Here is a 27792-nt window from a genome sequence, read left to right as displayed (position 1 = left end):
GCTTAGGTCATGCTGCTCCACTTTTTTTTCAAAGTGGGACGCGCTCATATGGTCATTGGGCGCGCTGTTCAAAAACAGTCTGCACGGGAACCGCGGGGAAAACAAGCCACACTCCAGAACTTTGCTACGTATTGGATCACTTTGGATTTGGTATGCATTTTTGAAGAACAATTTATTTGGTCAAAGTTAGCTAACTCTTTAGATGGCATTAAACATTTTGTCTTGCCTGTCAGCTGTTTGTTTGCACCAAAACGTTGCTAGCTAAAATAGTTAGCTCGCTAACAAGCCAATAATAATTTCAACCACAATAATAACAACTTAGCTAAAGTTAGTTTTTATATTAGTAACTTTTTAGTGAAAAGTCGCCGTCAAGTTTTATCATACAAAGGACATTCCCTCAAACATTTCGTTAACTTTGTAACTATATGCCACACAGTGTAATATTTGTGTCAGATCCATCCCGCCAATAATTATTCACTCAGACACTGAACTAACGTTAGCCAGCTGGCAACGGCTGCGCTGTCTATACATAATACACCATTACGTTTGTATTGCAATTATCTATTATTATTGCTAGATATGCTAGCTGATTCTGCGTGGTTAATTTATCTATCTATTGATTATCCAATGCGGGACCTAGCTAGCTAACGTTAATACTTCTACTTATTCTTCCAGTGAAGTTACAAACATGCCCAATACTACAAGGAAGAGGAAGCACTCTTCATTTGATTCTGACAGGTGAGTGACATGATGTCTATTAGTAAGTCATGTGTTAAATCAGTTATTAATCAATAATTCATGCATAAAACATTAAGTATGGCCTAACATCCTTGTAATTCTCCAACATTTTTAGTAACTCAGCCAAAAGGCCTGTTACAGATGGAGAATCTCCCCTAAAAAGGAAGTCATCTCGGTTGCCCGAGTCTCCACTAAAGATGTCCGTAAAACACCAGGAGAAAGAGAACTGCCCTTCTCCCCAGAGATCCCCAGCTCCATCTCCCCTAAAGATTGCTCTGAAGAGAGGCTCTCCGTTCAAGGCTGCTGTGGTAACAGGGTCCTTCTATGGTAAACGCAAACCTTTGTACCTGACACCCCTGGAGAGGAAGATGCTGAATGAGACCAAATCACCTCCAAGGCTGACCAGTGTGGATCCTTATGGAATGCCGACGGCTGCTGTAAAGAAAAGGATGAAGATTAAAAGTACCAAGGCCAAAAAGGTGGCCACTGTACACGGAATGAAGACTAGCGTAACGGGAAACTCCAAATCAAGCCTAATCAATTCCTCAAAGCCTAAAGCACCCGCCAGCACAGAGCAAGTGGAGCTGAAAAAAGGCATCACCTTGAACTTTGGCGGTTTAAAGCCTAAGCCTAAAATCTTCATTGGGGCTGCCTTTTTCAGCACAGGAAAAAAAACTTCCTCCATGTACAAAAAGTCTGCCTCGAAATCTACCAAGCCAGCTTTGAGATTTGAGAAAATAAAGGCCATGGTTCCTGCCTTAGAGGGAAAGCAAGAAAAAGTACAAGCCCCCTTTCCACAGCGACATGCTGTTGTAGTGAAGATACTGCAGGAAGAGCCAGAGTCTCTGCCCGGTGTGCAGGATGTACCAAAGAGTCCAGAGTCACTCAAGGCCCAGTCACCCAGAGCTATAGCAGAGAAATACGGCATGAACAAGGAAGTCAGGATTGTGTTAAGCCGATCTCCGTCTCCCACACGTCCAGCATCCCCAGAAATAAACACTCAGGTGAGCTGTATATCACTTGACTAGTGTTTAGCATAGGTCTCACTGTCTGTAAGCATATTGTATCTGTATTACATTTAGGATATTGTTCTTTCTGTTTGTAGGAGGAATTGATCACAAATACAGGTTCTGATGCCGTGTTTGATCTCAGTGACATTAGCCCATTAAACGGCATCATCAGTCCAGTCAAAGGTTGGTTGTTTATCGTTGGTCAATTAGCATTCATGTTTTTACTTAATGTCTTAATTTTCATTCATGGTTTCTCTCCCCTTTATGGAATCCTCAGCCGATGCTGTGTATCCAATCTTTGGATCTGCATCAACGAGGTAGGCAAAAACACTTCCATTTAATCTTTTTTTTTATAGCTAGAATGGTTTACTGCCCTCCAGGGATGGTATTATTTTCGGTCTTGCACATGGACAAATAGTAGTAACTCCACACACTGTCAACATGTGTATCGATGTATATATGCATTATCACTTTCTATTTTCTGCCTTTAGGCCCCAGAGGAAGGCAGCTCTGGACTCTCCAGTGAACTGCAGCACCCCCTCGAACCTTAGTCACCCCCTTCCCTCTGCTGCCAAGGAGAGGAGTGCCAGGAAGAAGAGGGAGACTAACAAACAGGCTGAGGCTGATGATCAACTCATCATCGTAAGTAAATCCTCTGGAAAGATGATGGATGGAAACATTGATGATGACCGTTGACTGCCTCTCACACTGTCATCTGTGAGCTTTGCCAATGCTCTTTGTTCTGTTCTGTGTTTACCTCAGGATGCTGGCCAGAAGCAGTTTGGTGCCACTGTGTGTGGGTCCTGTGGCATGATCTACAGTGCAGACAGCCTGGAAGACAACTTCCAGCACACACAGTTCCACCAGAGTTTTCTGGACGGAATTAAGTTTGTGGTACGTATGACTATGCATTTCCTCCCTTTCATCGACGCGTACAAGTTGCCCTAAGCATGTTGCTTTTAGAGTGGCTCCTTAATTTTTCCCCCCACAAAAGCTTAGCCAAAACCGTTGCCGTGGTTTAGCGAATAAAGTGAAACTGACCACTCACTCTTGATTTCTGACGGTTACTTAATCAGTGTTTCCTTCTCGTCCCCAGGGCTGGAAGAAAGAGCGGGTGGTAGCCGAGTTCTGGGATGGAAAAATCATTCTGGTTCTACCTGATGATCCAAAATACGCTGTCAAAAAGGTTTATCAATCATATCAGTGCCTGGGTCTGAAACAGCACCCTATTCCCTTCATAGTGCACTACTTTAGGCCCATAGGGTGAGCTTATGCACTTGGTGTGAATGGAATCGTGAACGCACTTGCTCATGCTTAATGATTTCTTTATTTTTTATTAGGCAGAAGATGTGAGGCGACTTGCTGACAACGAGTTGGGCTTCCAGCAAGTGTCCCTCCGCTGCCCCAGCCAGGCTAAAACGTACCTGTATGTGAACAGTGACGGGATGGTGGTCGGATGCCTCATTGCCGAGCACATACGACAGGTAACTTCTCTCTCCTCCTGTGCTGCTAAACTTTTGCACTCTGCTCCGATGTGTAACGTGCCAAACAAATGGTGGGTTTTTCAGTAATGGATCAGGAGTCTTTTTACCACAATATGATGTAATGGCCTGTGATAATGTACTTTTTTTTTGTGTGTGGTGTGCACGTGAAAGATTGTCTGCTTGATCAAGAAATTAACAAATATACGCTCAGTCAAATACGATTAATCGGACGTTAGCTTTTGCGGACAGTAAAGGGGTGGTCATTACCTGGCTCATTGCAGAGCTTGTAAGGGACCACGGGTCTCCTTCAGAGATAGAAAGGTAGCACACTGGAGGTGATAGCAATTCACTCGCTATCTTACAGGGGTATTTAGCGGAGTGACTAAGTGATTAGTCTATCTTGCCCTTTGTTTCCAGGGCTTCAGAGTGCTGGAGCAGCCAGTGCAGACCAAGGACATGACCAGGGAGGACTTCATGGAGCACCACAGAGCCTGGTGCTGCTCTACCACGCCAGAAAAGGCCATCTGTGGGGTCAGCCGCATCTGGGTGTTCAGCCTGGCCCGGAGGAAGGGCATTGCCACACGCATGCTCGACACAGTCAGGTTAGGAAATTATTACAGGTTAGGTAGTGCAAACTTACTTTTGATTTGTTAAACCGAGAAGTACAACAATTAAAATCGGCCAATACTGGTTTGAGGGCCAATTTCAGGGACGTATAGCTAAATGGAAGATGTATGTATGGCTTTTTTAAAATCTGAATGTATGTCATTTTCAGAAACTCCTTCGTGTATGGGAGCCACCTGACCAAGGAGGAAATAGCCTTCTCTGACCCCACCCCAGATGGCAAACTGTTCGCCACAAAGTACTGCGAGAAGCCTGCATTTATGGTCTACAATTTCATTGGTTAACTTAAAGCACAAGTTCAGACTTTTTTTTTTAATGCTTTGAGTTTGATCAATGTTTGCCCCTTTTTGAGTTTAATTTAAATCAGAAAGTTGGTTTGTTGAACATGCAAGTTATGGCTGTTGCAGTCAAATTCCATTAGTGTTGAACTCAAGTATATTCTCTTCTAAAGCTTATATATAGTTTTAATAAAATTTCTCACACTTCAAAGCCCAACTTCTTGACAAAATACATCATGCTCCATCAACACTAAATGGGTTTTTTTTTTCTCCCCAAAATACACCCATTTCACTAGTTTGTCTGTAATATGACAGTTGTGCCACTGCTATTCACAGAAATGTTGTGGGAGCTAAATAAAGAGTATGGCAGAGCATCTGAGCAATTTATTTAATCACATGATTGACATTCATTACACTTTACAGCATATAATGAATATACACTACACATTCCATTTTAGATTATGCAGCACAAACCATGTATGCCCACAGGACACAAATGCTCAAGTATTAGTCAACTCTAGTTTAAACAACTGGAGGAAAAACCTACTTCTTTGAATTCCTTCTCATAGCAGTATACTGAAATGTAAATAAAATGATTTACAAGTTTCACCTGAAAAAGGAGTACAGGACAGAATAATACAATGATATTACAAAAGTCAAGGTTTCTGGACACCGGTCTAGTCATGACAGTATGGTATGGCTTGATGGGACTGGTCAGTCTATGACAATGACCTCACTATTTTTGTTGTCCACCTGCATGTTGGACTCCAGAACCTGAACTATTTGGGTAGCTGAGGGGCGTTTCTGTGGATTCTCCTCCGTGCAGAGCCAGAACAGCTCCACCATTCTCTGGTAGGCTCCCCCGAGACTGTCAGAGTCCAGCACTGGCCTGGTGCCCAACTTCTCATAGTAGGCATCCTCATCAAAGCCGTCCTCCAATGAATCATCTGAGAATATAACGTCTATCCAATTATTTAAAACCATTCTTGTTTGGAACAGAAGTCTTACATAAATCCAAAACAAGTGAAATTGCCTTTTTAAATGAGCTCTAGACATATAGAACACTCCTTACCCCCCTCCTCACTGTCCAAAATCTCCATGTGAGGCATGGCCAGAGTCATCATCTCCCAAAGGGTCAGTCCGTAGGCAAAGATGTCTGCCTTGTCAGTGATCACTCCTCCCTCCAGAGCTTCCTTGGGCGTCCACGGCTCAGTGCCAACATACTCTGCTTTGGGGTTACTCACTGAGAGAGGAGCAGAAACAGGAAGAGGTTTAAACATGTCATACAGTGATTAAAGCATTGGTTTTCAGGCTTACTGGGCATTGGTATATTTGACCAACAGTTTATTTGTGAGTATTGGTGGTTCTCAGAAAATCCAAAAGTAGAATTTAAAGATCAAAGTTGGGAACATATGTGAGAAACGCTAAGAATAAAGATTTTTTTTTATGTATTATTTATTTAACCAGGTAGGCTAGTTGAGAACAAGTTCTCATTTACAACTGCAACCTGGCCATGATCAAGCAAAGCAGTTTGACACACAGAGTTACACATGGAATAGGCAAACATACAGTCAATAATGCAGTAGAAAAAGTATATACAGTGTGTGCGAGGGAGGTAAGGCAATAAATAGGCCATGGTGGCGAAGCAATTACAATATAGCAATTAAAACACTGGAATGGTAGATGTGCAGAAGATGAATGTGCAAGTAGAGATACTGGGGTGCAAAGGAGCAAGATAAATAAATGCAGTATGGGGATGAGGTAGTTGGATGGGCTATGTACAGGTGCAGTGATCTGACAGCTGGTGCTTAAAGCTAGTGAGGGAGATATGAGTCTCCAGCTTCAGTGATTTTTGCAGTTCGTTCCAGTCATTGGCAGCAGAGAACTGTAAGGAAAGGCGGTCAAAGGAGGAATTGGCTTGGGGGTGACCAGTGAGATATACCTGCTGGAGCGTGTGCTACGGGTGGGTGCTGCTATGGTGACCAGTGAGCTGAGATAAGGCTGGGCTTTACCTAGCAAAGACGTGTAGATGAGCTGAAGCCAGTGGGTTTGGCAACGAGTATGAAGCGAGGGCCAGCCAACGAGAGCATACAGGTCGCAGTGGTGGGTAGTATATGGGGCTTTGGTGACAAAACAGATGGCACTGTGATAGACTGCATCCAATTTGTTGAGTAAAGTGTTGGAGGCTATTTTGTAAATGACATTGCCGAAGTCGAGGATTGGTAGGATGGTCAGTTTTATGAGGGTATGTTTGGCAGCATGAGTGAAGGATGCTTTGTTGCGAAATAGGAAGCCAATTCTAGATTTAACTTTGGATTGGAGATGTTTGATGTGAGTCTGGAAGGAGAGTTTACAGTCTAACCAGACACCTAGGTATTTGTAGTTGTCCACATATTCTAAGTCAGAACCGTCCAGAGTAGTGATGCTGGACGTGCTGGCAGGGATCGGTTGAAGAGCATGCATTTAGTTTTACTTGCATTTAATTTAAAAGCAGTTGGAGGCCACAGAAGGAGAGTTGTATGGCATTGAAGCTCGTCTGGAGGTTAGTTAACACAGTGTCCAAAGAAGGGCCAGAGGTATACAGAATGGTGTCGTCTGCGTAGAGGTAGATCAGAGAATCACCAGCAGCAAGAGCGACATTGATGTATACAGAGAAGAGAGTCGGCCCGAGAATTGAACCCTGTGGCACCCCCATAGACTGCCAGAGGTCCGGACAACAGGCCCTCAGATTTGACATACTGAACTATATCAGAGAAGTAGTTGGTGAACCAGGCGAGGTAATCATTTGAGAAACCAAGGCTGATAAGAATGTAGTGATCAACAGAGTCGAAAGCCTTGGCCAGGTCGATGAATACGGCTGCACAGTAATGTCTCTTATCGATTGCGGTTATGATACAGTTTAGGACCTTGAGCGTGGCTGAGGTGCACCCATGACCAGCTCAAACCAGATTGCATAGCGGAGAAGGTACGGTGGGATTTGAAATGGTCGGTAATCTGTTTGTTAACTTGGCTTTCGAAGACCTTAAAGTCAGGGTAGGATAGATATAGGTCTGTAGCAGTTTGGGTCTAGAGTGTCTCCCCCTTTGAAGAGGGGGATGACTGCGGCAGCATTCCAATCTTTGAGAATATCAGGAGATACAAAAGAGAGGTTGAACAGGCTAGTAATAGGGGTTGCAACTATTTCGGCAGATCATTTTAGAAAGAGAGTAGAGGTCGACCGATTAATTAGGGCCGATTTCAAGTTTTCATAACAAAGTCGGTATTTTTGGACACCGATTTGGCCGTTTTTTTTTTTACACCTTTATTTAATCATTATTTAACTAGGCAAGTCAGTTAAGAACACATTCTTATTTTCAATTACGGCCTAGGAACCGTGGGTTAACTGCCTCGTTCAGGGGCAGAACGACATATTTTCACCTTGTCAGCTCGGGGATACAATCTTGCAAACTTACAGTTAACTAGTCCAACGCTATAACCACCTGCCTCTAGCTGCACTCCACAAGGAGACTGCCTGTTACGTGAATGCAGTAAGCCAAGTTAAGTTGCTAGCTAGCATTAAACTTAACTTATAAAAAACTCAATCAATCATAATCACTAGTTAACTACACATGGTTAATGATATTACTAGTTTATCTAGCGTGTCCTGCGTTGCATATAATCTGACTGAGCATTCAAGTATCTGACTGAGTGGTGGTAGGCAGCAGCAGGCTCGTAAGCATTCATTCAAACAGCACTTTCGTGCATTTTGCTAGCAGCTCTTCGTTGTGCGTCAAGCATTGCGCAGTTTATGACTTCAAGCCTATCAACTCCCGAGATGAGGCTGGTGTAACCGATGTTAAATGGCTAGTTAGTTAGCGGGGTGCGCGCTAATAGCGTTTCAAACGTCACTCGCTCTGAGACTTGGAGTGGTTGTTCCCCTTGCTCTGCATGGGTAACGCTGCTACGAGGTTGGCTGTTGTCGTTGTGTTGCTGGTTCGAGCCCAGGGAGGAGCGAGCAGAGGGACGGAAGCTATACTGTTACACTGGCAATACTAAAGTGCCTATAAAAACATCCAATAGTCAAAGGTTAATGAAATACAAATGGTAGAGGGAAATAGTCCTATAATTCCTATAATAACTACAACCTAAAACATCTTACCTGGGAATATTGAAGACTCATGTTAAAAGGAACCACCAGCTTTCATATGTTCTCATGTTCTGAGCAAGGAACTTAAACGTTAGCTTTTTTACATGGCACATAATGCACTTTTACTTTCTTCTCCAACACTTTGTTTTTGCATTATTTAAACCAAATTTAACATGTTTCATTATTTATTTGAGGCTAAATTGATTTTATTGAGGTATTATATTAAGTTAAAATAAGTGTTCATTCAGTATTGTTGTAATTGTCATTATTACAAAAAAAAATAAATTGGGCCGATTAGTCGGTATCGGCTTTTTTGGTCCACCAATAATCGGTATCGGTGTTAAAAAAAATCATAATCGGTCAACCTCTAAAAGAGAGGGTCCAGATTGTCTAGCCCGGCTGATTTGTAGGGGTCCAGATTTTGCAGCTCTTTCAGAACATCAGCTATCTGGATTTGGGTGAAGGAGAAATGGGGAGTCTTGGGCGAGTTGCTGTGGGGGGGTGCAGGGCTGTTGATCGGGGTAGGGGTAGCCAGGTGGAAAGCATGGCCAGCCGTAGAAAAATGCTTATTGAAATTCTCAATTATTTTGGATTTATCGGTGGTGACAGTGTTTCCTAGCCTCAATGCAGTGGGCAGCTGGGAGGAGGTGCTCTCCAGATGAGGAATTGATGTGCCTAAAAGCCCAATTATATAATACATTTAGGTATTGTAAACTTTTTTAGACCCTTTTTGTTCATACCCATGTTAATGTCTATAACTATAATTAATTACACACACACATTGCTCAAAATATTTACCAAAAGAAGCATTCAAGTTACCATGATAGGCTGTTAGGATAGGATTTTACTCTAAATACAAGTATCGATATGCAAACAAAGCTTTTCTGCAGTTGGTTTGAGGTTAACAAAACTCTTATTGCATTTCACTTGACAGTTCAAATGATTCACTATTGTGTCTTGACATATGTATAGGCCTACAGCCTATTTCTGAAATACAATAATATATAGACTTGTACAGTGCCTTGCGAAAGTATTCGGCCCCCTTGAACTTTGCGACCTTTTGCCACATTTCAGGCTTCAAACATAAAGATATAAAACTGTATTTCTTTGTGAAGAATCAACAACAAGTGGGACACAATCATGAAGTGGAACGACATTTATTGGATATTTCAAACTTTTTTAACAAATCAATAACTGAAAAATTGGGCGTGCAAAATTATTCAGCCCCTTTACTTTCAGTGCAGCAAACTCTCTCCAGAAGTTCAGTGAGGATCTCTGAATGATCCAATGTTGACCTAAATGACTAATGATGATAAATACAATCCACCTGTGTGTAATCAAGTCTCCGTATAAATGCACCTGCACTGTGATAGTCTCACAGGTCTGTTAAAAGCGCAGAGAGCATCATGAAGAACAAGGAACACACCAGGCAGGTCCGAGATACTGTTGTGAAGAAGTTTAAAGCCGGATTTGGATACAAAAAGATTTCCCAAGCTTTAAACATCCCAAGGAGCACTGTGCAAGCGATAATATTGAAATGGAAGGAGTATCAGACCACTGCAAATCTACCAAGACCTGGCCGTCCCTCTAAACTTTCAGCTCATACAAGGAGAAGACTGATCAGAGATGCAGCCAAGAGGCCCATGATCACTCTGGATGAACTGCAGAGATCTACAGCTGAGATGGGAGACTCTGTCCATAGGACAACAATCAGTCGTATATTGCACAAATCTGGCCTTTATGGAAGAGTGGCAAGAAGAAAGCCATTTCTTAAAGATATCCATAAAAAGTGTTGTTTAAAGTTTGCAACAAGCCACCTGGGAGACACACCAAACATGTGGAAGAAGGTGCTCTGGTCAGATGAAACCAAAATTGAACTTTTTGGCAACAATGCAAAACGTTATGTTTGGCGTAAAAGCAACACAGCTCATCACCCTGAACACACCATCCCCACTGTCAAACATGGTGGTGGCAGCATCATGGTTTGGGCCTGCTTTTCTTCAGCAGGGACAGGGAAGATGGTTAAAATTGATGGGAAGATGGATGGAGCCAAATACAGGACCATTCTGGAAGAAAACCTGATGGAGTCTGCAAAAGACCTGAGACTGGGACGGAGATTTGTCTTCCAACAAGACAATGATCCAAAACATAAAGCAAAATCTACAATGGAATGGTTCAAAAATAAACATATCCAGGTGTTAGAATGGCCAAGTCAAAGTCCAGACCTGAATCCAATCGAGAATCTGTGGAAAGAACTGAAAACTGCTGTTCACAAATGCTCTCCATCCAACCTCACTGAGCTCGAGCTGTTTTGCAAGGAGGAATGGGAAAAAAATTCAGTCTCTCGATGTGCAAAACTGATAGAGACATACCCCAGGCGACTTACAGCTGTAATCGCAGCAAAAGGTGGCGCTACAAAGTATTAACTTAAGGGGGCTGAATAATTTTGCACGCCCAATTTTTCAGTTTTTGATTTGTTAAAAAAGTTTGAAATATCCAATAAATGTCGTTCCACTTCATGATTGTGTCCCACTTGTTGTTGATTCTTCACAAAAAAATACAGTTTTATATCTTTATGTTTGAAGCCTGAAATGTGGCAAAAGGTCGCAAAGTTCAAGGGGGCCGAATACTTTCGCAAGGCACTGTATTGTCCTGCCTTTTTCTTTGAGAGGTTCGACAACCTCATGGACAAGAGGAACACCGATGTGAGAATGCTGTTCATGGACTACAGCTCAGTGTTCAACACGATGGTGCCCACAAAGCTTATCACTAAGCTAAGGACCCTGGGACTAAACACCTCCCACTGCAACTGGATCTTGGACTTCCTGACAGGCCGCCCCAGGATGGTAAGGGTAGGCAACAACACATCTGCTACGCTGATCCTCAACACTGGGGCCCCTCAGGGGTGCGCGCTTAATCCTCTCCAGTATTCCCTGTTCACCCACGACTGTGTGGCCAAGCATGACTACAACACCATTATTAATTTTGCTGAAGACAACGGTAGTAGGCCTGATCAAAGACAAATATGAGACTGCCTATAGGGAGGAGGTCAGAGACCTGGCATTGTGGTGCCAAGACAACAACCTCTCCCTCAACGTGAGCAAGACAAAGGAGCTGATTGTGGATTACAGGAAAATGAGGGCCGAACACACCCCCGTTCCTTGGTGTCCACATCACCAACAAACGAACACACCAAGACAGTCGTGAAGAGAGCACGACAACACCTTTTCTCCCACAGGAAACTGAAAAGATTTGGCATGGGTCCCCGGATACTCAAAAAGTTCTACATCTGCACCATCGAGAGCATCCTGACCTGTTCCATCACCGCCTGTTACGGCAACTGCTCGGCATCCGACTAAGGCACTACAGAGGGTAGTGCGTACGGCCCAGTACATCACTGGGGCCAAGCTTCCTGCCATCCAGGACCTACAGCGGATTCAGAAAGTATTCCGAACCCTTTACTTTTTCCACATTTTGTTACATTATAGCCTCTGATTCAGCGCGGTTTGGTTAAATGCAGGAGACATTTCAGTTGAAGGCATTCAGTTGTACAACTGACTAGGTATCACCCTTTCCTTCTTCTAAAATAGATTACATAGTTTTTTTCCCCTCATCAATCTACACAAAATACCCCATAATGACAAAGCAAAAACAGGATTTTAGAAATATTTTCAAATATATATATATATTTTTTTTTTAAACTATCACATTTACATATGTATTCAGACCCTTTACTCAGTACTTTGTTGAAGCACCTTTGGCAGCAATTATAGCCTCGAGTCTTCTTGGGTATGATGCTACAAACTTGGCACACCAGTATTTGAAGAGTTTCTCCCATTCTTCTCTGCAGATCCTCTCAAACTCTGCCAGGTTGGATGGGGAGCATTGCTGCACAGCTATTTTCTGGTCTGTCCAGAGATGTTTGATCAGGTTCAAGTCCGGGCCCTGGCTGGGCCACTCAAGGACATTCAGAGACTTGTCCCGAAGCCACTCCGGCGTTGTCTTTGCTGTGTGCTTAGGATCGTTGTCCTGTTGGAAGGTGAACCTTCGCCCCAGTCGGAGGTCCTGAGCGCTCTGGAGCAGGTTTCATCAAGGATCTCCGTTCATCTTTCCCTTGATCCTGCAGCTGAAAAACATCACCACAGCATGCTGCCACCACCACGCTTCACCGTAGGGATGGTGCCAGGTTTCCTCCAGACGTGAGACTTGGCATTCAGGCCAAAGAGTTCAATTGTGGTTTCATCAGACCAGATAATTTTGTTTCACGGTCAGAGTCTTTAGGTGCCTTTTGGCAAACTCTAAGTGGGCTGTCATGTGCCTTTTACTGAGGAGTAGTTTCCGTCTGGCCACTCTACCATAAAGGCCTGATTGGTGGAGTGCTGCAGAGCTGGTTGTCCTTCTGGGAGGTTCTCCCGTCTCCACCGAGGAACTCTGGAGCTCTTTCAGAGTGACCATCGGGTTCTCTGTCACCTCCCTGACCAAGGCCCCCTCCTGATTGCTCAGTTTGGCTGGGCGGCCAGCTCTAGAAAGAGTCTTGGGGGTTCCAAACGACTTCCAGTTAAGAATGATGAAGGCCACTGTGTTCTTGGGGACCTTCAATGCTGTAGAAACGTTTTGGTACTCTTCCCCAGATCTGTGCCTCGACACAATCCTGTCTCGGAGCTCTAAGGACAATTCCTTCGACCTCATGGCTTGGTTTTTGCTCTGACATGCACTGTCAACTGTGGGACCTTGTATAGACAGGTGTGTGCCTTTCCAAATTATGTCCAATCATTTGAATTTACCACAGGTGGACTCCAATCAAGTTGTAGAAAGATCTCAAGGATGATCAATGGAAACAGGATGCACCTGAGCTCAATTTCGAGACTCATAGCAAAGGGTCTGAATACTTATGCAAGTAAGGCATTTCAGTTTATGTTTAATACATTTGCAAACATTTCTAAAAACCTGTTTTCTGGTTGTCATTATGGGGTATTGTATGTCGATTGATGAGGAAGAAAAGTAATTAATTTTAGAATAAGGCTGTAACGTAACAAAATGTGGAAAAAGTCAAGGAGTCTGAATACTCTCCGAATGCACTGTATATACCAGGTGGTGTCAGAGGAAGGCCCCCAAAAAATTCAGACTCCAGTCACCCAAGTCAGACTGTTCTCTCTGCTACCGCATGGCAAGCCTAGGTCCAAAAGGCTTGCTACCCCAAAGTCCTAAGACTGCTGAACAATTAATAAAATGGCCACCCGGACTATTTACATTGACACCCCCTCTCCTTTCTTTTAACACGGCTGCTACTCGTAGTTTATTATCTATGCATAGTCACTTTACCCCTACCTACTGCACATGTACTAATGACCTCGACTAACCGGTACCCCTGCACATTGACTCTGTACAGGTACCCCCGGTATATAGTCTCGTTATTTTATTGTTTTACTGTTGATTTATTTATTTTTTTACTTTAGGTTATTTTGTAAATATTTCCTTAACTATATTTCTTGAACTGCATTGTTGGTTAAGGGCTTGTAAGTAAACATTTCACGGTAAGGTCTACAGCTGTTGTATTCGGTGCATGTGACAAATACAATTTGATGAATAAAATAGATTGTTTACATAGCAAACCACCTGCACATTGTTTGTTACTCTATACCCTTCCCTACTATGAATAGAAACGCTGTGTTTCCCAGAAAGCATGAGCATGATGTAACCACTGGGCATGTGTTCCATTAGGCCCAGGACATGAGTGCGCGCAACACTATGAAAATCATCAACAGCTATGTTGCAAGAACAACAGATGTTTGGCATTACACCCCAAGACCTAAACTAAAGAGGGTTAGGAATGCATTTTGTTCAGGTCCTACATCCGGCTAATTTCTCAGGTTCACACTTTCTAAACAGAGACAAAGACAGGTTGTCTAACAACAGCAACAGACCAAAATACCAAGTCCTGCCTATTTTACCAGTGTTTGAGTGTATGTATTGAGCTCAGATGTTGATATCTACCTTTCATATTCTCATCCAACTGCAAGGAGACTCCCACATCACAGATTTTGACAGTCTCAAAGTTTCCCTTGATGACAACATTGCAAGACTTCATGTCGCCATGTAGTAGCTTCTTCGCGTTGTGAAGGTACTGAAGGTGAAACAAATATACATTTCAAGCATTTCCTTAATATATTTTCTATACCAATTGTACACAGCCATATGCGTTTGATTCCCATTAAAATATGGAATAACATGAAGCATCTGGTAACTGACAGTGAATGAGAAAACAGGAAAATCATTTCCATTTAAGAGGGGTGTTTCATGGTGGTTTTTCAGTTAATTTGGTCATAGCTAGGCCATGAATCAAAGATTCCTATACTCAGTAATGGTGCTGTTTAAGAACTGCTGCATGAAGCAACACCCCTTCAGGGGATTACAGAACATTTGAAATCCTAAACCTGAAATTGTTGACGTAATGACACTAATGGAGGAGAAACTCAAATACCCTTCATCACCACGTATTATTCACGTTGATTGAGGGGAAATGTATAACAGTAATCTTGAATTACATTTGCTTACATGACCTCTCTGCCCCAAAGCATGAGAATAGAGCCAATCCATATCGATGAGCTGGATGATCACATCCAGTCGACACTTACAGTACTCCTGGTATTACAGCTTTATATTACAAGCAATATCTCCATTCCTCCCCCTGTAACCCATTCCAGACCAGGTGAAAACTAGATTCAAAAGATGAGCAGGATGTTACCTGTAGGCCACGTGCCACATGTAAGGCCACTTTATCAATGGTGGCAGCTGGAAAAGCCTTCAGGCCCTCCTCTCTCCTCCTCTCTATCAGGTCGTTCAGGGACTGCTCCCCACCATACTCCATGGCCAGGCACTTGGAGCCATCCTTGGCAGTGGTGAAGGCACGGAATCCAACAATGTTTGGGTGGTGCAGGCCTTTCAGGATCTTTGCCTCGTCACTGAGTCTTCTCTGGAATACACCCACCTGTTTTGAGGCACATTTGCTGTTGATCTTTTTGACAGCCCATGGAGACTGGTTAAATGTACCAAGTCTGCAAAAGAGCACATAGGAACATGACATACCAACTCCATAGGTAATATTGAGAAGCTAAATGACAGAATATACTGTAAAGAGATGTATAGGAAAGATATACCAATGATGTGTATTTAACATATGGAGATATCCCACAAAACAAACCTGTTCATGAGATAAACATTCACCCCAGTTCCACATCCCAGTTTCTTCATGAAAGGGGAGGCAGGGATGATTATAGGGGTTCTAGGACTGGGTGCGCCATCAGATAGAGGGCTTTTAATCTTGTCTGGTTTGCAGGGCGTCTTAAATGCATTCACATCACTGGCAATAGAAGAGTCCATTCTTTCACCGATCTGTGAACACATAAGACAGAGTCAAAGTACCTCAATGCTAGCAAAGCTGGCTAGCTAACTTCAATAACAATCATAATCTATCGCAAGGACCCAAAATTAGCGATCAATTTACTCAAGTGCGAATATTATATTTTTACGTAACTAACGTTACAGCATAATGTGATAAAGGTTTATGAACAAATTCAGTGATTATTCTTACCAATGTTTCTGTCCTGTATTGTCTTGATCACAAAAGATGCAGTAGAATAGGCGCCCAACGTTTAAAAATCCAAAATGTTTTCGTAGGTCAAATACAGGCACCCTAGAAGGACAAACTGCAATCTGTCAAAATTATTGAAAAAAGCGTTTCTAAAATATGTAGCCTCCCAACTATCTGAAATACAGGTCAGGGGCATTAACACATTGTTTTGTGTATAATATAAAGTACTGATGTAGCTAATGGTGTTTCTGGTTTGATTAAAACTCTGTTTATGCTTGTAGTATATTTGTAAATATTTGTAAATATTTGTAATGTAAAATACATTGATTACACCACCAGAGAGCAGACTTAGGCGCTAAATAGAGAGGAAAGTTGTGTGTGGACTGTGGGCACATCTATACTGAGTGTACAAAACATTAAGAACACCTTCACTACGGAACATTTCAAGAACTTTGAAAGTTTCTTCAAGTGCAGTTGCAAAAACCATCAAGCACTATAATGAAACTTCCTTTTTCTTACATTTTTATCTTTGGGCCCGAATCCTGGATTCCAGTAGTTTACAGATATCCATAATTTCAGATATTCTGCAGATCCAGGAACAAATTCCATGTTTCATTTGTTATTTATCCAGCCACATTTGAGCAGATGTCTGCTGCAGCCTGCATGTGTGTCTACAATCATCCCAAGCACAGTTGGGGCTCATTGATAGTGTCTCGCCACATTTCTCCACATAGCCATGGCAGACCATGCCCAAGCCATATTGCACTTCCAGGCGGTACTGCATGCTGTTTAATCCTTGGTAAAAACGGATTTCAATAGGGACATACCTAATCAATTGTACAACTGAATGCATTCAATTGAAATGGCTCTTCTACATTTCAGAGTGGTGCCTTAATCAACATCTACATCATCAGCGCCCAGGGAACAGTGGGTTCACTGCCTTGCTCAGAGCAACAGATTTTTACCTTGTCAGCTCAGGGATTCGATCCAGCAACCTTTCTGTTACTGGCACAACGCTCCTACCCGCCAGGCTACATGTAGTTTCCTCTCTTTCCTTCAACCTGATATAGCAGAAACATAGTATAATATGAAGAACACAGTACCTTGGTTAGAAAACAAATGTTCAACTAAACCTCAGAGGGAAATTAGCAAATTTGTCTGTGCTTGCTACATGTTGTGGTTGGTTTTATAGAAAAGTAGAGTGTGTTCCTTGGTCAAACCTCAGCATGGGCTCTGGTTGGGGAGAAGGAGCTGTCCCTGGCTCTGCTCAAATTGGGTAGATTCGGGGGAATCCACAATTGAATCATTTCATGCATGTTTTCAATGTCAAACATTGTTCTGTAGACATGGTTTATTTGTCCATTATTTTACTTGAATAATCAACTGCATTTTGACCACCGTCTTATTGTTTAGCTTTACAGTATTTTAGATCATGTCCAGTGTATACACAGTACCAGTCAAAAGTTTGGACACATCTACTCATTCAAGGGTTTTTCATTATTTGTACTATTGTCTACATTGTAGAATAACAGTGAATACATCAAAACTATGAAATAACACATGGAATCATGTAGTAAACAAAAAAGTGTTAAACAAATCAAAACATGTTTGAGATTCTTCAAAATAGCCACCGTTTGCCATGATGACAGCTTGCACATTCATGGCATTCTCTCAACCAGCTTCATGAGGTACTCCCAGTCACCTGGAATGCTTTTCAATTTACAGGTGTGCCTTGTCAAAAATTCATTTGTGGAATTTCTTTCCTTCTTAATGCGTCTGAGCCAATCAGTTGTGTTGTGACAAGGTAGGGTGGTATACAGAAGATAGCCCTTTTTGGTAAAAGACCAAGTCCATATTATGGCAAGAACAGCACAAATAAGCAAAGAGAAATGACACTCCATCATTACTTTTAAGACATGAAGGTCAGTCACTACGGAACATTTCAAGAACTTTGAAAGTTTCTTCAAGTGCAGTCACAAAAACCATCAAGCGCTATGATGAAACTGGCTCTCATGAGGACAACCACAGGAAAAGAAGACCCAGAGTTACCTCTGCTGCAGAGGATAAGTTCATTAGAGTTAACAGCCTCAGAAATTGCAGTTCAAGTAACAGACACATCTCAACATCAACTGTTCAGAAGAGACTGCGTGAATCAGGCCTTCATGGTCAGATTGCTGCAAAGAAACCACTACTAAAGGATACCAACAATAAGAGAGACTTGCATTGACCAAGAAACACGAACAATGGACATTAGACCGGTGGAAATCTGTCCTTTGGTCTGATGAGTCCAAATTTGAGATTTATGGTTCCAACCGCTGTGTCTTTGTGAAACACAGAGTAGGTGATTGGATAATCTCTGCATGTGTGATTCCCACCGTGAAGCATGGAGGAGGAGGTGTGATGGTGCTTTGCTGGTGACACTGTCAGTGATTTATTTAGAACTCAAGGCACACTTAACCAGCATGGCTGCCACAGCATTCTGCAGTGATACTCCATCCATCTGGTTTGCGCTTAGTGGGATGATCATTTGTTTTTCAACAGGACAATGACCCAACACACCTCCAGGCTGGCTGTGTAATGGCTATTTTACCAAGATGGAGTGCTGCATCAGATGACCTGAACCTCCAAAATCACCCGACCTCAACCCAATTGAGATGGTTTGGGATGAGTTGGACGGCAGAGTGAAGGAAAAGCAGCCAACAAGTGCTCAACATGTGTGGGAACTCCTTCAAGACTGTTGGAAAAGCATTCCTCATGAAGCTGGTTGAGAGAATGACAAGAGTGTGCAAAGCTGTCATCAAGGCAAAGGGTGGCTACTTTGAAGAATCTAAAATATTTTTTGGTTACTACATGATTCCATATGTGTTATTTCATAGTTTGATGTCTTATCATTCTACAATGTAGAAAATAGTAAAAAATAAAAAACCCTTGAATGAGTAGGTGTGTCCAAACTTTTGACTGGTACTGTATATTAATACATTCTGTAGCTATATGGACATGTTGACAGAATGTGTGTTCCAACACAGCTCTCAGCAGCATCTTCATCTGAACATTCAATCATTCATCCTCCCAGACACAGGAGACAGAAGATTGTTCAGGAAATCCAGGCCAACAGCCACTGATAACTCTCTCTAGTTTACAATAGCAAACAGCCTTTGTCAAATCTCAAGGGAGGACTCTTTCTTATAGAACTTATCCTGTCCAGAATACACATGGACACATGGGGGAGTTCAGGAAGGCTCTGGGGAAGCTTACACTTCTAGCAGTGCTGATTACTGGAACTGCTCTTTCTCTCGCTGAGTTCTGTGACGTGACCCTAAACTGCTCTGAACAATGTAGTTTCTTTCTATAAATGGACTGAAGAGGTATAGTTATTGAGCCCACTACCCCTTGCACAAAATCTCTATAAATGGTTGCACTGTTATTTCAAACCCCTCTTACAGAGCTGACTCAATGTGACAGCCATGGATGTTAATGCCAGAGAGAGGTCCTCTGGGAACTATAGAGGATAATGGAGTCCAACGGTTCCTGTGTCCATCTGTGAATTCCCCTGAATTATCACTTCAGAAATATTGTCCTTGGTCATACCTTAAATAAAATACTTGTTGTTTGTCTGCGTTTGACATAAAACTGAGGGTAGAAAATAATTTGAGACAGTTCCAGATGCTAAGGACTTTTCACAATGGGAGTGTATGAAACAGATTAACCTAAACATTTCACAATGCAAAATTAAATATGTTCTTATTCAAACATTGTTTAGAAGCATCTTCCCCTCAGCCGTAATTCAGGGTCTTTGTTCTCCCTAGGCTCACCATATGCTGAGGTGATCAGGTGATTCTCCAGCAATCATTTCTATGTTCGTCCTTCCATGTGGAACCACTTTTAAGGTAATTGCTTCTCAGTTGTCAAACCAGAGATGACATACCCAACTTCCTCTATCCCTCCTCACCTGTTCTCTTGATGTACTGTATCTAGGGTATGGGCTAGGATTACTTAGCTTTCAACTGAACTGCCTCAACCATTTTCATCTTAATCAGAAAATAATCAAGTCCACATGTATAAACAAATGTATATTTTATTATTTCCATGGTACATGAACAATTAAAACATCTGAAAAATCTAGTACAAAGTATTGTTTAATGGACATATGAAATATTCTTGTCACATATTCACTGTATTTATTTATCTATTTCATACTACTTCAGGTATTGTTGTCTGGGTGTTATGACCAGCACAATCGATAAGCAGATATTTACATTCCTCAGCAGTCCCTTTGTCCAATAAAAGTGGTGATTAGGGCCACAGTATAACCAAGTATAACCATAGTATAACAAATCAACCAATCTCGACTTCACATAGCAATCATACCATCCTGGCATTTGATAGTATGTTCCCAAAGTGGAAACCTGGGTTTGTGGTCCCTATTATACAAAGCAAATGTGTGCAGTCTGCTCCCTTAAACGTATGTGAAAAAGCATTGCATGACAGTGATTCATTTCCAGCACAGTTGAAGATCCATGCAAGAATAACCTCTGTTATGTTCACAGACTAACTGCACCCTGGTTGAATATCTGAGACAGGATTATAATAGAGATGATCACGTACTGTAGGAATATCTATCAGAATAATATCTACCAGAATAAATGTTTTGTATGAAAATATTTTAGGTAGAAAACATTTTTTCTCCTTTCTTTTCTGTTGAAGGACCTTTCCCAAGAGGGAAGCATGATCAGTCTGAGTGAAAATATATAGAGATTGTAAGGTATTCTCCTTGGCTGTTGGCTTAGAAAACGAGTGCATTGCAACACCTCTATAGCACTTGTCTGCACATGAACCTAAGTTGATAAAAGTGAGGACCATTTCTGAGGGGAGCTGCTCTACTGCTCCAGATGAAATACTGAGATAGTCCAGATTCATGAGTCTGAGAGTGGATCAAACCTAGTCCTCAGGACCTCCGCACATTTCATTGTTTATCCCAAATCAATATTTGGCAAGGGATCATCTACAGAAATATTTTTCTTACAGCCATCATATCATGTCAACACGTGATTTACTTGTGAAAGTATCTTACATCAGGGGTTGGTTTTGTTTATTTCACACAATAATACATATTTCCCTGTTTCATTTCCTGTGAGAAACCTCAATACATTGTGCATGTTTTACCATTTCACTTTATTTTCCCCAAACTGTAACTTACTCTCTTAGGCTGTAATTTGTCTTACTCATCGTTAGAGTCATGGTTTCCATACGTAAACCAAGCGTCAATCTTCCAACCGCCCATGCAATTATCGATGAAGAGGGTGACATTTTTGGGCTCTAACAAAAAAAACTGTTGAAGGGAGAAGCAAAAACGAGAGAGAGAGAGAAACTCTCATTCATGATGATAAAAAACAATGCTTGGCTCTACAGGCAGAAATAGTAAAATTGTCAGACACAAACCAATAAATCGTACTAGGGCCAAGTCATACATCCATTTAAAATGGCATCTCTTCCCCTTTCTTTTCTTTGTAATCGCTTTATCTATCAAAAATTTGACAAACATTTGTGACTGACCATTTTTTAAGTTGATCCATTTTTGGCACTGAATCTAGTTCAGCTAAGAAGTATCTGCTATTGATAAACCTACTTTACATGAACAATAGCCATCCAAGAGGCCCTAAGGGGTCTGAAATCAAAGCATGTTTGCACATAACTGTCAAATCAGTTGCCCACAGCGGTGGGTGGGTGTAGGACAGCAGGATACAGCTCTTCTGCTCTACCTCACGCTGCCTGTCAACTGCAACTAATCTCAGCAGTTTGTAACTGAACTCGGTGGGGGTTCAAATGGTCGGTGTTAGGTGTTGCATGTCACCCCCGCATCCTCCACATGCCCACAGTTTGTCTTACCCCAGCCTGAGAACTTGCACTGGTGAATGGTGTCCTCGTTCCCAACGCAGGCCACATCATCCATCCAGATGAGCCCAGTACCTGTATAGAGAAAGAGAGAGAGCGACAGACAGACAGACAGACAGACAGACAGACAGACAGATAGACAGACAGAGAAATTAAGAGGGCAGACATACTTTAGTCAAGATGAACCTAACAGTGAACATATGTCCTCTCAGCCTCCCACTGTTATTAATTTTAAAAAATCCAGATCGACTCCAGTATTCAGGACTTACAGAAAAGTATGATTCACAGCTAAGATGATAAAGGAGGGATATACAGGGAGGGAATATAGGGGCGGCCAAGTATCAGGCACCTGCTATTCTATTGTTTTTCTTCGCAAATCACAGCCTTTATCTGAATGAAAGAGAGTGTGATAGCAGTCTGGTCTGGTCATACTCAGGCTCCTCTTACTCATCACACTACTCTCCTCTGAGAGCCCTTGGAAGCGTCAATGTGAGGCAGATATCTGGCAGAGGGATGAGAGCATGTCATGGCTTCACAAACACAGAGGCTCTGGAGACTGGCGCAAGCCTCTCCTCTCTCCTCTCCCCTGTCCACAGGCACCAGGCAGGGTAGCCAAGAGCCACCAGAGGGGACCTCTGGCATGGAATCTATGTCTGAAATTGGGTTTATTGTGGTATCAATTACATTGAAGACAGAACTGAGAGGCCAACAAACATACGAGACGACACCCTCTAGTGCCTGTGTCCCGGTCCAAATTAAAATCATTTCAAGACCCAGTCAAAATCTCTCGATGGCTTAAGTAATAATTGCTGACTGAAGAATGATGTGCAAAATGAATGTCCAACGTATGAACACTAACTTAGGAACTCCATTGTTCATGATAATGAGTTGTGAATTACAACGGTAGATGTGGGACACTAAATTCATCATTGGGTTTGAGAACAAAATTCACTTTCAATCGTTATGTATAGGTTCAGAACATTTGTGAAACAGCACAGTTAAAATATATGGTAAATAGAAAACTAAACTGGATGGTCTTCAGATACAGATGGGAGGGGTTGAGGGTAATTGAAGGATTGGATTCAAAACAAACAAAAGATAACTAATGTAAAATACACTGTGTCCGATCTAATTTGCCTACTTGCCAAATAAGCAGGTTAGAGAAAGACATAGGACCTCAAATATACAGTGCATTCGGAAAGTATTCAGCCTTATTCTAAAATTGATTAAAATGTGTTTTTCCTCATCAATCTACACACAAAACGCCATAATGACAAAGCAGAAACAGATTTTAGAAAAATGTTGCAAATGTATAAATATAAAAAAAACGAAAATATCATATTTACATAAGTATTCAGACCCTTTACTCTGTACTTTGTTGAAGCACCTTTGGCAGCGATTACAGCAACGAGTCTTCTTGGGTATGATGATACAAGCTTGACACACCGGTTTTTGGGGAATTTCTCCCATTCTTCCCTGCAGATCCTCTCAAACTCTGTCAGGTTTGATAGGGAGCATCGCTGCACAGCTATTTTCAGGTCTCTCCAGAGATGTTCGATCAGGTTCAAGTCCGGGCCCTGGCTGGGCCACTCAAGGACATTCAGAGACTTGTCCCGAAACCACTCCTGCATTGTGTTGGCTGTGTGCTTAGGGTCAATGTCCTGTTGGAAGGTGGACCTTCGCCCCAGTCTGAGGTCCTGAGCCCTCTGGAGCAGTTTTTCATCAAAGATCTCTCTGTACCTTGCTCCGTTCGTCTTTCCCTCGATCCTGACTAGTCTCCCAGTTCCTGCCGCTGAAAAACATCACCACAGCATGATGCTGCCACCACCATGCTTCACCGTAGGGATGGTGCCAGGTTTCCTCCAGACGTGATGCTTGGCATTCAGGCCAAAGAGTTCAATCGTGGTTTCATCAGACCAGAGAATCTTGTTTCTCATGGTCTGATAGTACTTTAGGTGTCTTTTGGCAAACTCCAAGTGGGCTGTTATGTGCCTTTTACTGAGGAGTGGTTTCCGTCTGGCCACCCTACCATGATTGGTGGAGTGCTGCAGAGATGGGAGATCCTTCCAGAATGACTGCCATCTCCACAAAGGAACTCTGGAGTTCTGTCAGAATGACCATTGGGTTCTTGGTCACCTCCCTGACCAAGGCCCTTCTCCCCTGATTGCTCAGTTTGGCCGGGCGGCCATCTCTAGGAAGTATCTTGTGGGTTCCAAACTTCTTCCATTTAAGAATGATGGAGGCCACTGTGTTCTTGGGGACCTTCAATGCTGCAGAAATTTTTTGGTACCCTTCCCCAGATGTGTGCCTTGACACAATCCTGTCTCAGAGCTCTACGGACAATTCCGTTGACCTCATGGCTTGGTTTTTGCTCTGACATGCACTGTCAACTGTGGGACCTTATATAGACAGGTGTGTTCCTTTCCAAATCATGTCCAATCGATTGAATTTACCACAGGTGGACTCCAATCAATTTGTAGAAACATCTCAAGAATGATCAATGCAAACAGGATGCACCTGAGCTCAATTTCAAGGCTCATAGCAAAGGGTCTGAATAGTTATGAAAATAATGTATTTCTGTTTTTTATTTTTAATACATTTTAAAAAATGTCAAAAAAAAACATGTTTTCGCTTTGTCATTATAGTATACTGTAGATTGATTTTAAAAAACATATATTTTAGGATAAGGCTGTAACGTAACAAAACGTGGAAAAAGTCAAGGGGTCTGAATACTTTCCGAATGCACTTTATGCCTAACATAACTACAACTTTGTTTGATTTATAACAACAAGGGATAATATACATGCAGGAAAACCATAGTGAATCCAGGTGAAAGCTATGATCCCTTCTTGATGTCACTTGTTATATCCACTTCAATCAGTGTCGATGAAGGGGAGGAGACAGGTTAAAGAATGATGTTTAAGCCTTGAGACATGGATTGGGTATGTGTGCCATTCAGTGGGTGAATAGGCAAGACAAAAAATGTAAGTTCCTTTGAACGGCCTATAGTAGTGGGTGGCAGGCACATTGGTTTGTGTCAATAACTGCAACGCTGATGGATTTTTCTCGCTCAACAGTTTCCCGTGTGTATCAAGAATGGTCCACCACCCAAAGGACATCCAGCCAACATGGGCCAGCAACCCTGTGAAAAGCTTTTGACACCTTGTAGAGTCCATGCCCAGACGAATTGTGGCTGTTATGAGGGCAAAAGGGGGGAGTGCAACTCAATAATAGGAAGGTGTTCTTAATGTTTTTTATACTCACTATATACAGTTTACCAAACCAATCCAGAATAATATATGTTTTAAATGCAATATGTCATAAGGATATCACTCTCCCCACAAAAGGTTCCCACAAAGTTAATAACATTAGCATAAGCATGTCTTTCTTATCCCACATTTGAATGAGATTTCACGTTATAATTCCTGGTCTTCGTTTGCTTCAGGGTTTCGAATATTCGAATGCTGGCATCATAATGAGCACAAAAAGTACAATATGCTTTTTATATCCTGAATCAGACATTCATTTCTTTCACTCTAAGATGACAGTTTACAGATGTGCATGTGGGCCTCATCCCCATAGGCCTATCGGGGCTGTGTACCAGTGAGGGGATTCATAGACGGACTTGATATAAGATAAGAGGCCAAAAAATATCCTACACTGGCTGGAGGTCGCAGACTAGACCATCAACCCTTTAAATGCCTGGGCTTGTCTGATATATCGTGTAAATATACGTCTACAATGAGAACTATGTGTGTAGTTAGGAACTAATGTCTCCATTTCAGCTATTTTATTTGATGTATTTGTGTGTCTTCCCTCACAAGTAGTAGTATCACTAATGCTCAAAGGAGGCCTTTTGTGTGTACGGAAATATCGTTCCGTATTGTTTTCCATATACTTTATGACCAGCAGTACTGTTGGGAAGGGACCAGGACCTGGTAGACCTACCGTCTGTCTACTCTATCCGTTTGTTCACAGAAGCATTTTGAACTTTGAGTGTGAGCAATATTTTCCCTCAGAATGTTGGCAAACACACTCTGTATGATCAGAGTTTCTGCTTTAAGGTCATTCTACCACATTTAGCACCATGAGAGAAGACTCCAAGTTTGAGCACCACCAACTACAGAACATTGAATAACTGAAACATCTTGAGTGCAGCATGAACTTGAAAAGGAAACTTGGCCAGGACCAGTATAGTATAGTGTACATTCACCACAGATGTTTGGACTGGGCCTAATACATCACTGTTGGGTTTTATTTTAACTAGACATGCCTCCTAAACTGGTTTACCCAGCATCTCAACACTTATTGTGAGAATAATTTATTGTATTGACCATGTACAATGTCACCTCTAACATTATTATAGATACAAATATGGGTCAGGATGATGTCAAGAATAAAGAAACAACATTTTGCTTCGCAAATGGGGTCTATGAAAGATACATTTACAACTGTTTAATTAATCCTCAAAAGTAAATGTGAATTATTGTTAATTTAAAAAAATGGTTATCGGAATTAGATTTTTTTTATTTTTAATTTTCCAGATTAATTTGAACTAAATAGTATTAATAAACCCTAATATTTTGATTGGACCAAACATAGATGTGTGTGTATGCATGATGTAATGATGGTTGTGGAAAATAGGTCATAAGAGAGGAAACAGATGGATATTACCACTGGCACATTTTTGATGGCATCTGGCTCCTATGATGTTCCCTATAAACGTATATGAATTTCAGTTGCTTTCAAATGCTTTGTGCACTAATACCCACCATAAAAAAGTACAATTACAAATAAAAATGGTACAAATCCTAATCCGCCTCCACAAGTTTATCACAGTCTGCACTGTAGTTAGTTCAAATCTCCATAGAGATAAAAAACAGCCAAAAGGCTTACCTTGTCCAAACCGGCCTGTTTTATGGATCTCGAAGGCTCCTTTGTAGCCAAGCATCCTGCAGACCACGTCGCCGTCCTTCTTGTCCCAGACGTCATCACACACCGTTCCCCAGCGTCTCTCGTGGAACACCTCCACTCTCCCCTCGTGAGGGCCTGATCCATTCACCAGCCTCACCAGTGTCTCGTCCACTGAATCGCACGCATGCACACACACACACACACACACACACACACACACACACACACACACACACACACACACACACACACACACACACACACACACACACACACACACACACACACACACACACACACACACACACACACACACACACACGCACACGCACACAGCAGGGGAGAGAGACATGGATGGTGGTTTGAAAGGGGAAGCTGGTCATGTGCCAAACAAAACCCCTAGCCACAGAACACTGATCAGATTGAGGTGGCTTGACTCAGTGTATTAACCTCAAAGATGGATCATAGAGTGCATTTCTGTAAAGTCAACTAAATTACAGTAATATTCAGAGGACAATGGCTTGTTAATTTGCTGTTGATTTCCCAACCAGGTTGGTTTACCAGCATGTCTTGGATTAATGAAGTCATACCTTTTGGATTAGTTTGCTCAAAACACTGTTTGTACATTTCATGTAGACACAATAAATCCATCAGGTATGGAGCAACAAGCCAAACATCTTTCTAACTTTATTTAATGTCAATTATTTTTTCATAAGCGGGAAAATCAAACAAAACACTTGAACACATCTTTAGGAAATGCTTTCCATGAAGCTTGTTTGTTCAAAGGGGTTTGCTATTAGGGGTAATTACTGCCTCCATACTTGGTAACCTCCATAACTGCAGTTATAAAGAGTTTGGAGTGAAATTTGTGGTCTTGTCAGGGCAGGAGAAGGTGTTGAAAACAATTAGCACCTCCCATTGGAAGATTAACTCTGACTCAACTAGTCTTTATTGACCTTTTTAGGAGATGAATAGCCTGGGGCTCCAATGGCTGAACATGAATCTGGAGGATAGACTCGAGAAGAGCACAGGAACATCTTGTTAATGTGTTGCAGATGCTGCAGCCTGAGCTCCGCTCTAGTCTTAGCCTGAGACATGCAGCCAATCTGGCAGACTGAAACCATGTGTCTGCTGC

At 42.0% G+C, this 27792-nt stretch overlaps 3 protein-coding genes across 5 annotated transcripts in view; 1 reads left to right on the top strand and 2 right to left on the bottom strand.

Annotated features, from left to right (window-relative positions):
• The first annotated feature begins 23 nt into the window (after positions 1-23).
• On the top strand, positions 24-4506 carry esco2 (establishment of sister chromatid cohesion N-acetyltransferase 2). The gene is made up of 11 exons (XM_021600451.2): positions 24-150; positions 676-738; positions 854-1742; positions 1844-1931; positions 2026-2065; positions 2240-2390; positions 2511-2642; positions 2845-2934; positions 3089-3232; positions 3650-3834; positions 4008-4506. The coding sequence occupies exons 2-11, from the start codon at positions 689-691 to the stop codon at positions 4138-4140; spliced, it is 1902 nt and encodes a 633-aa protein (XP_021456126.1). The 5' UTR covers positions 24-150; positions 676-688; the 3' UTR covers positions 4141-4506.
• A 2-nt stretch (positions 4507-4508) lies between these two features.
• On the bottom strand, positions 4509-16011 carry pbk (PDZ binding kinase). Of its 2 annotated transcripts, none has more exons than XM_021600452.2 (6): positions 15852-16011; positions 15462-15652; positions 15006-15315; positions 14255-14384; positions 5207-5377; positions 4509-5096 (listed from the first exon to the last, which is right to left on the bottom strand). In XM_021600452.2, exons 2-6 carry the CDS (start codon positions 15638-15640, stop codon positions 4849-4851), a joined length of 1038 nt encoding a protein of 345 aa, XP_021456127.1. In that variant the 5' UTR covers positions 15641-15652; positions 15852-16011; the 3' UTR covers positions 4509-4848. The 2 variants fall into 2 exon arrangements, with proteins under 2 accessions (XP_021456127.1, XP_021456128.1); XM_021600453.2 differs by having other exon boundaries at positions 4509-5081.
• A 5213-nt stretch (positions 16012-21224) lies between these two features.
• LOC110522231 (scavenger receptor class A member 5) overlaps positions 21225-27792 on the bottom strand; it is a 49722-nt gene continuing 43154 nt past the window's right edge. For both annotated transcript variants that reach the window (XM_021600448.2, XM_021600449.2), the window contains exons 8-9: positions 26640-26828; positions 21225-21818 (exon numbers count right to left, since the gene is read on the bottom strand). In XM_021600448.2, the coding sequence (XP_021456123.2) occupies positions 21685-21818; positions 26640-26828 (323 nt within the window). In that variant the 3' untranslated portion in view covers positions 21225-21684. The remainder of the gene's footprint in view (positions 21819-26639; positions 26829-27792) is intronic.

This window comes from Oncorhynchus mykiss, chromosome 4 (assembly GCF_013265735.2).
Source record: "Oncorhynchus mykiss isolate Arlee chromosome 4, USDA_OmykA_1.1, whole genome shotgun sequence".
In the NCBI taxonomy this organism is placed as follows: Eukaryota; Metazoa; Chordata; class Actinopteri; order Salmoniformes; family Salmonidae; genus Oncorhynchus; species Oncorhynchus mykiss.
This window is presented reverse-complemented; position numbering and strand designations above follow the sequence as displayed.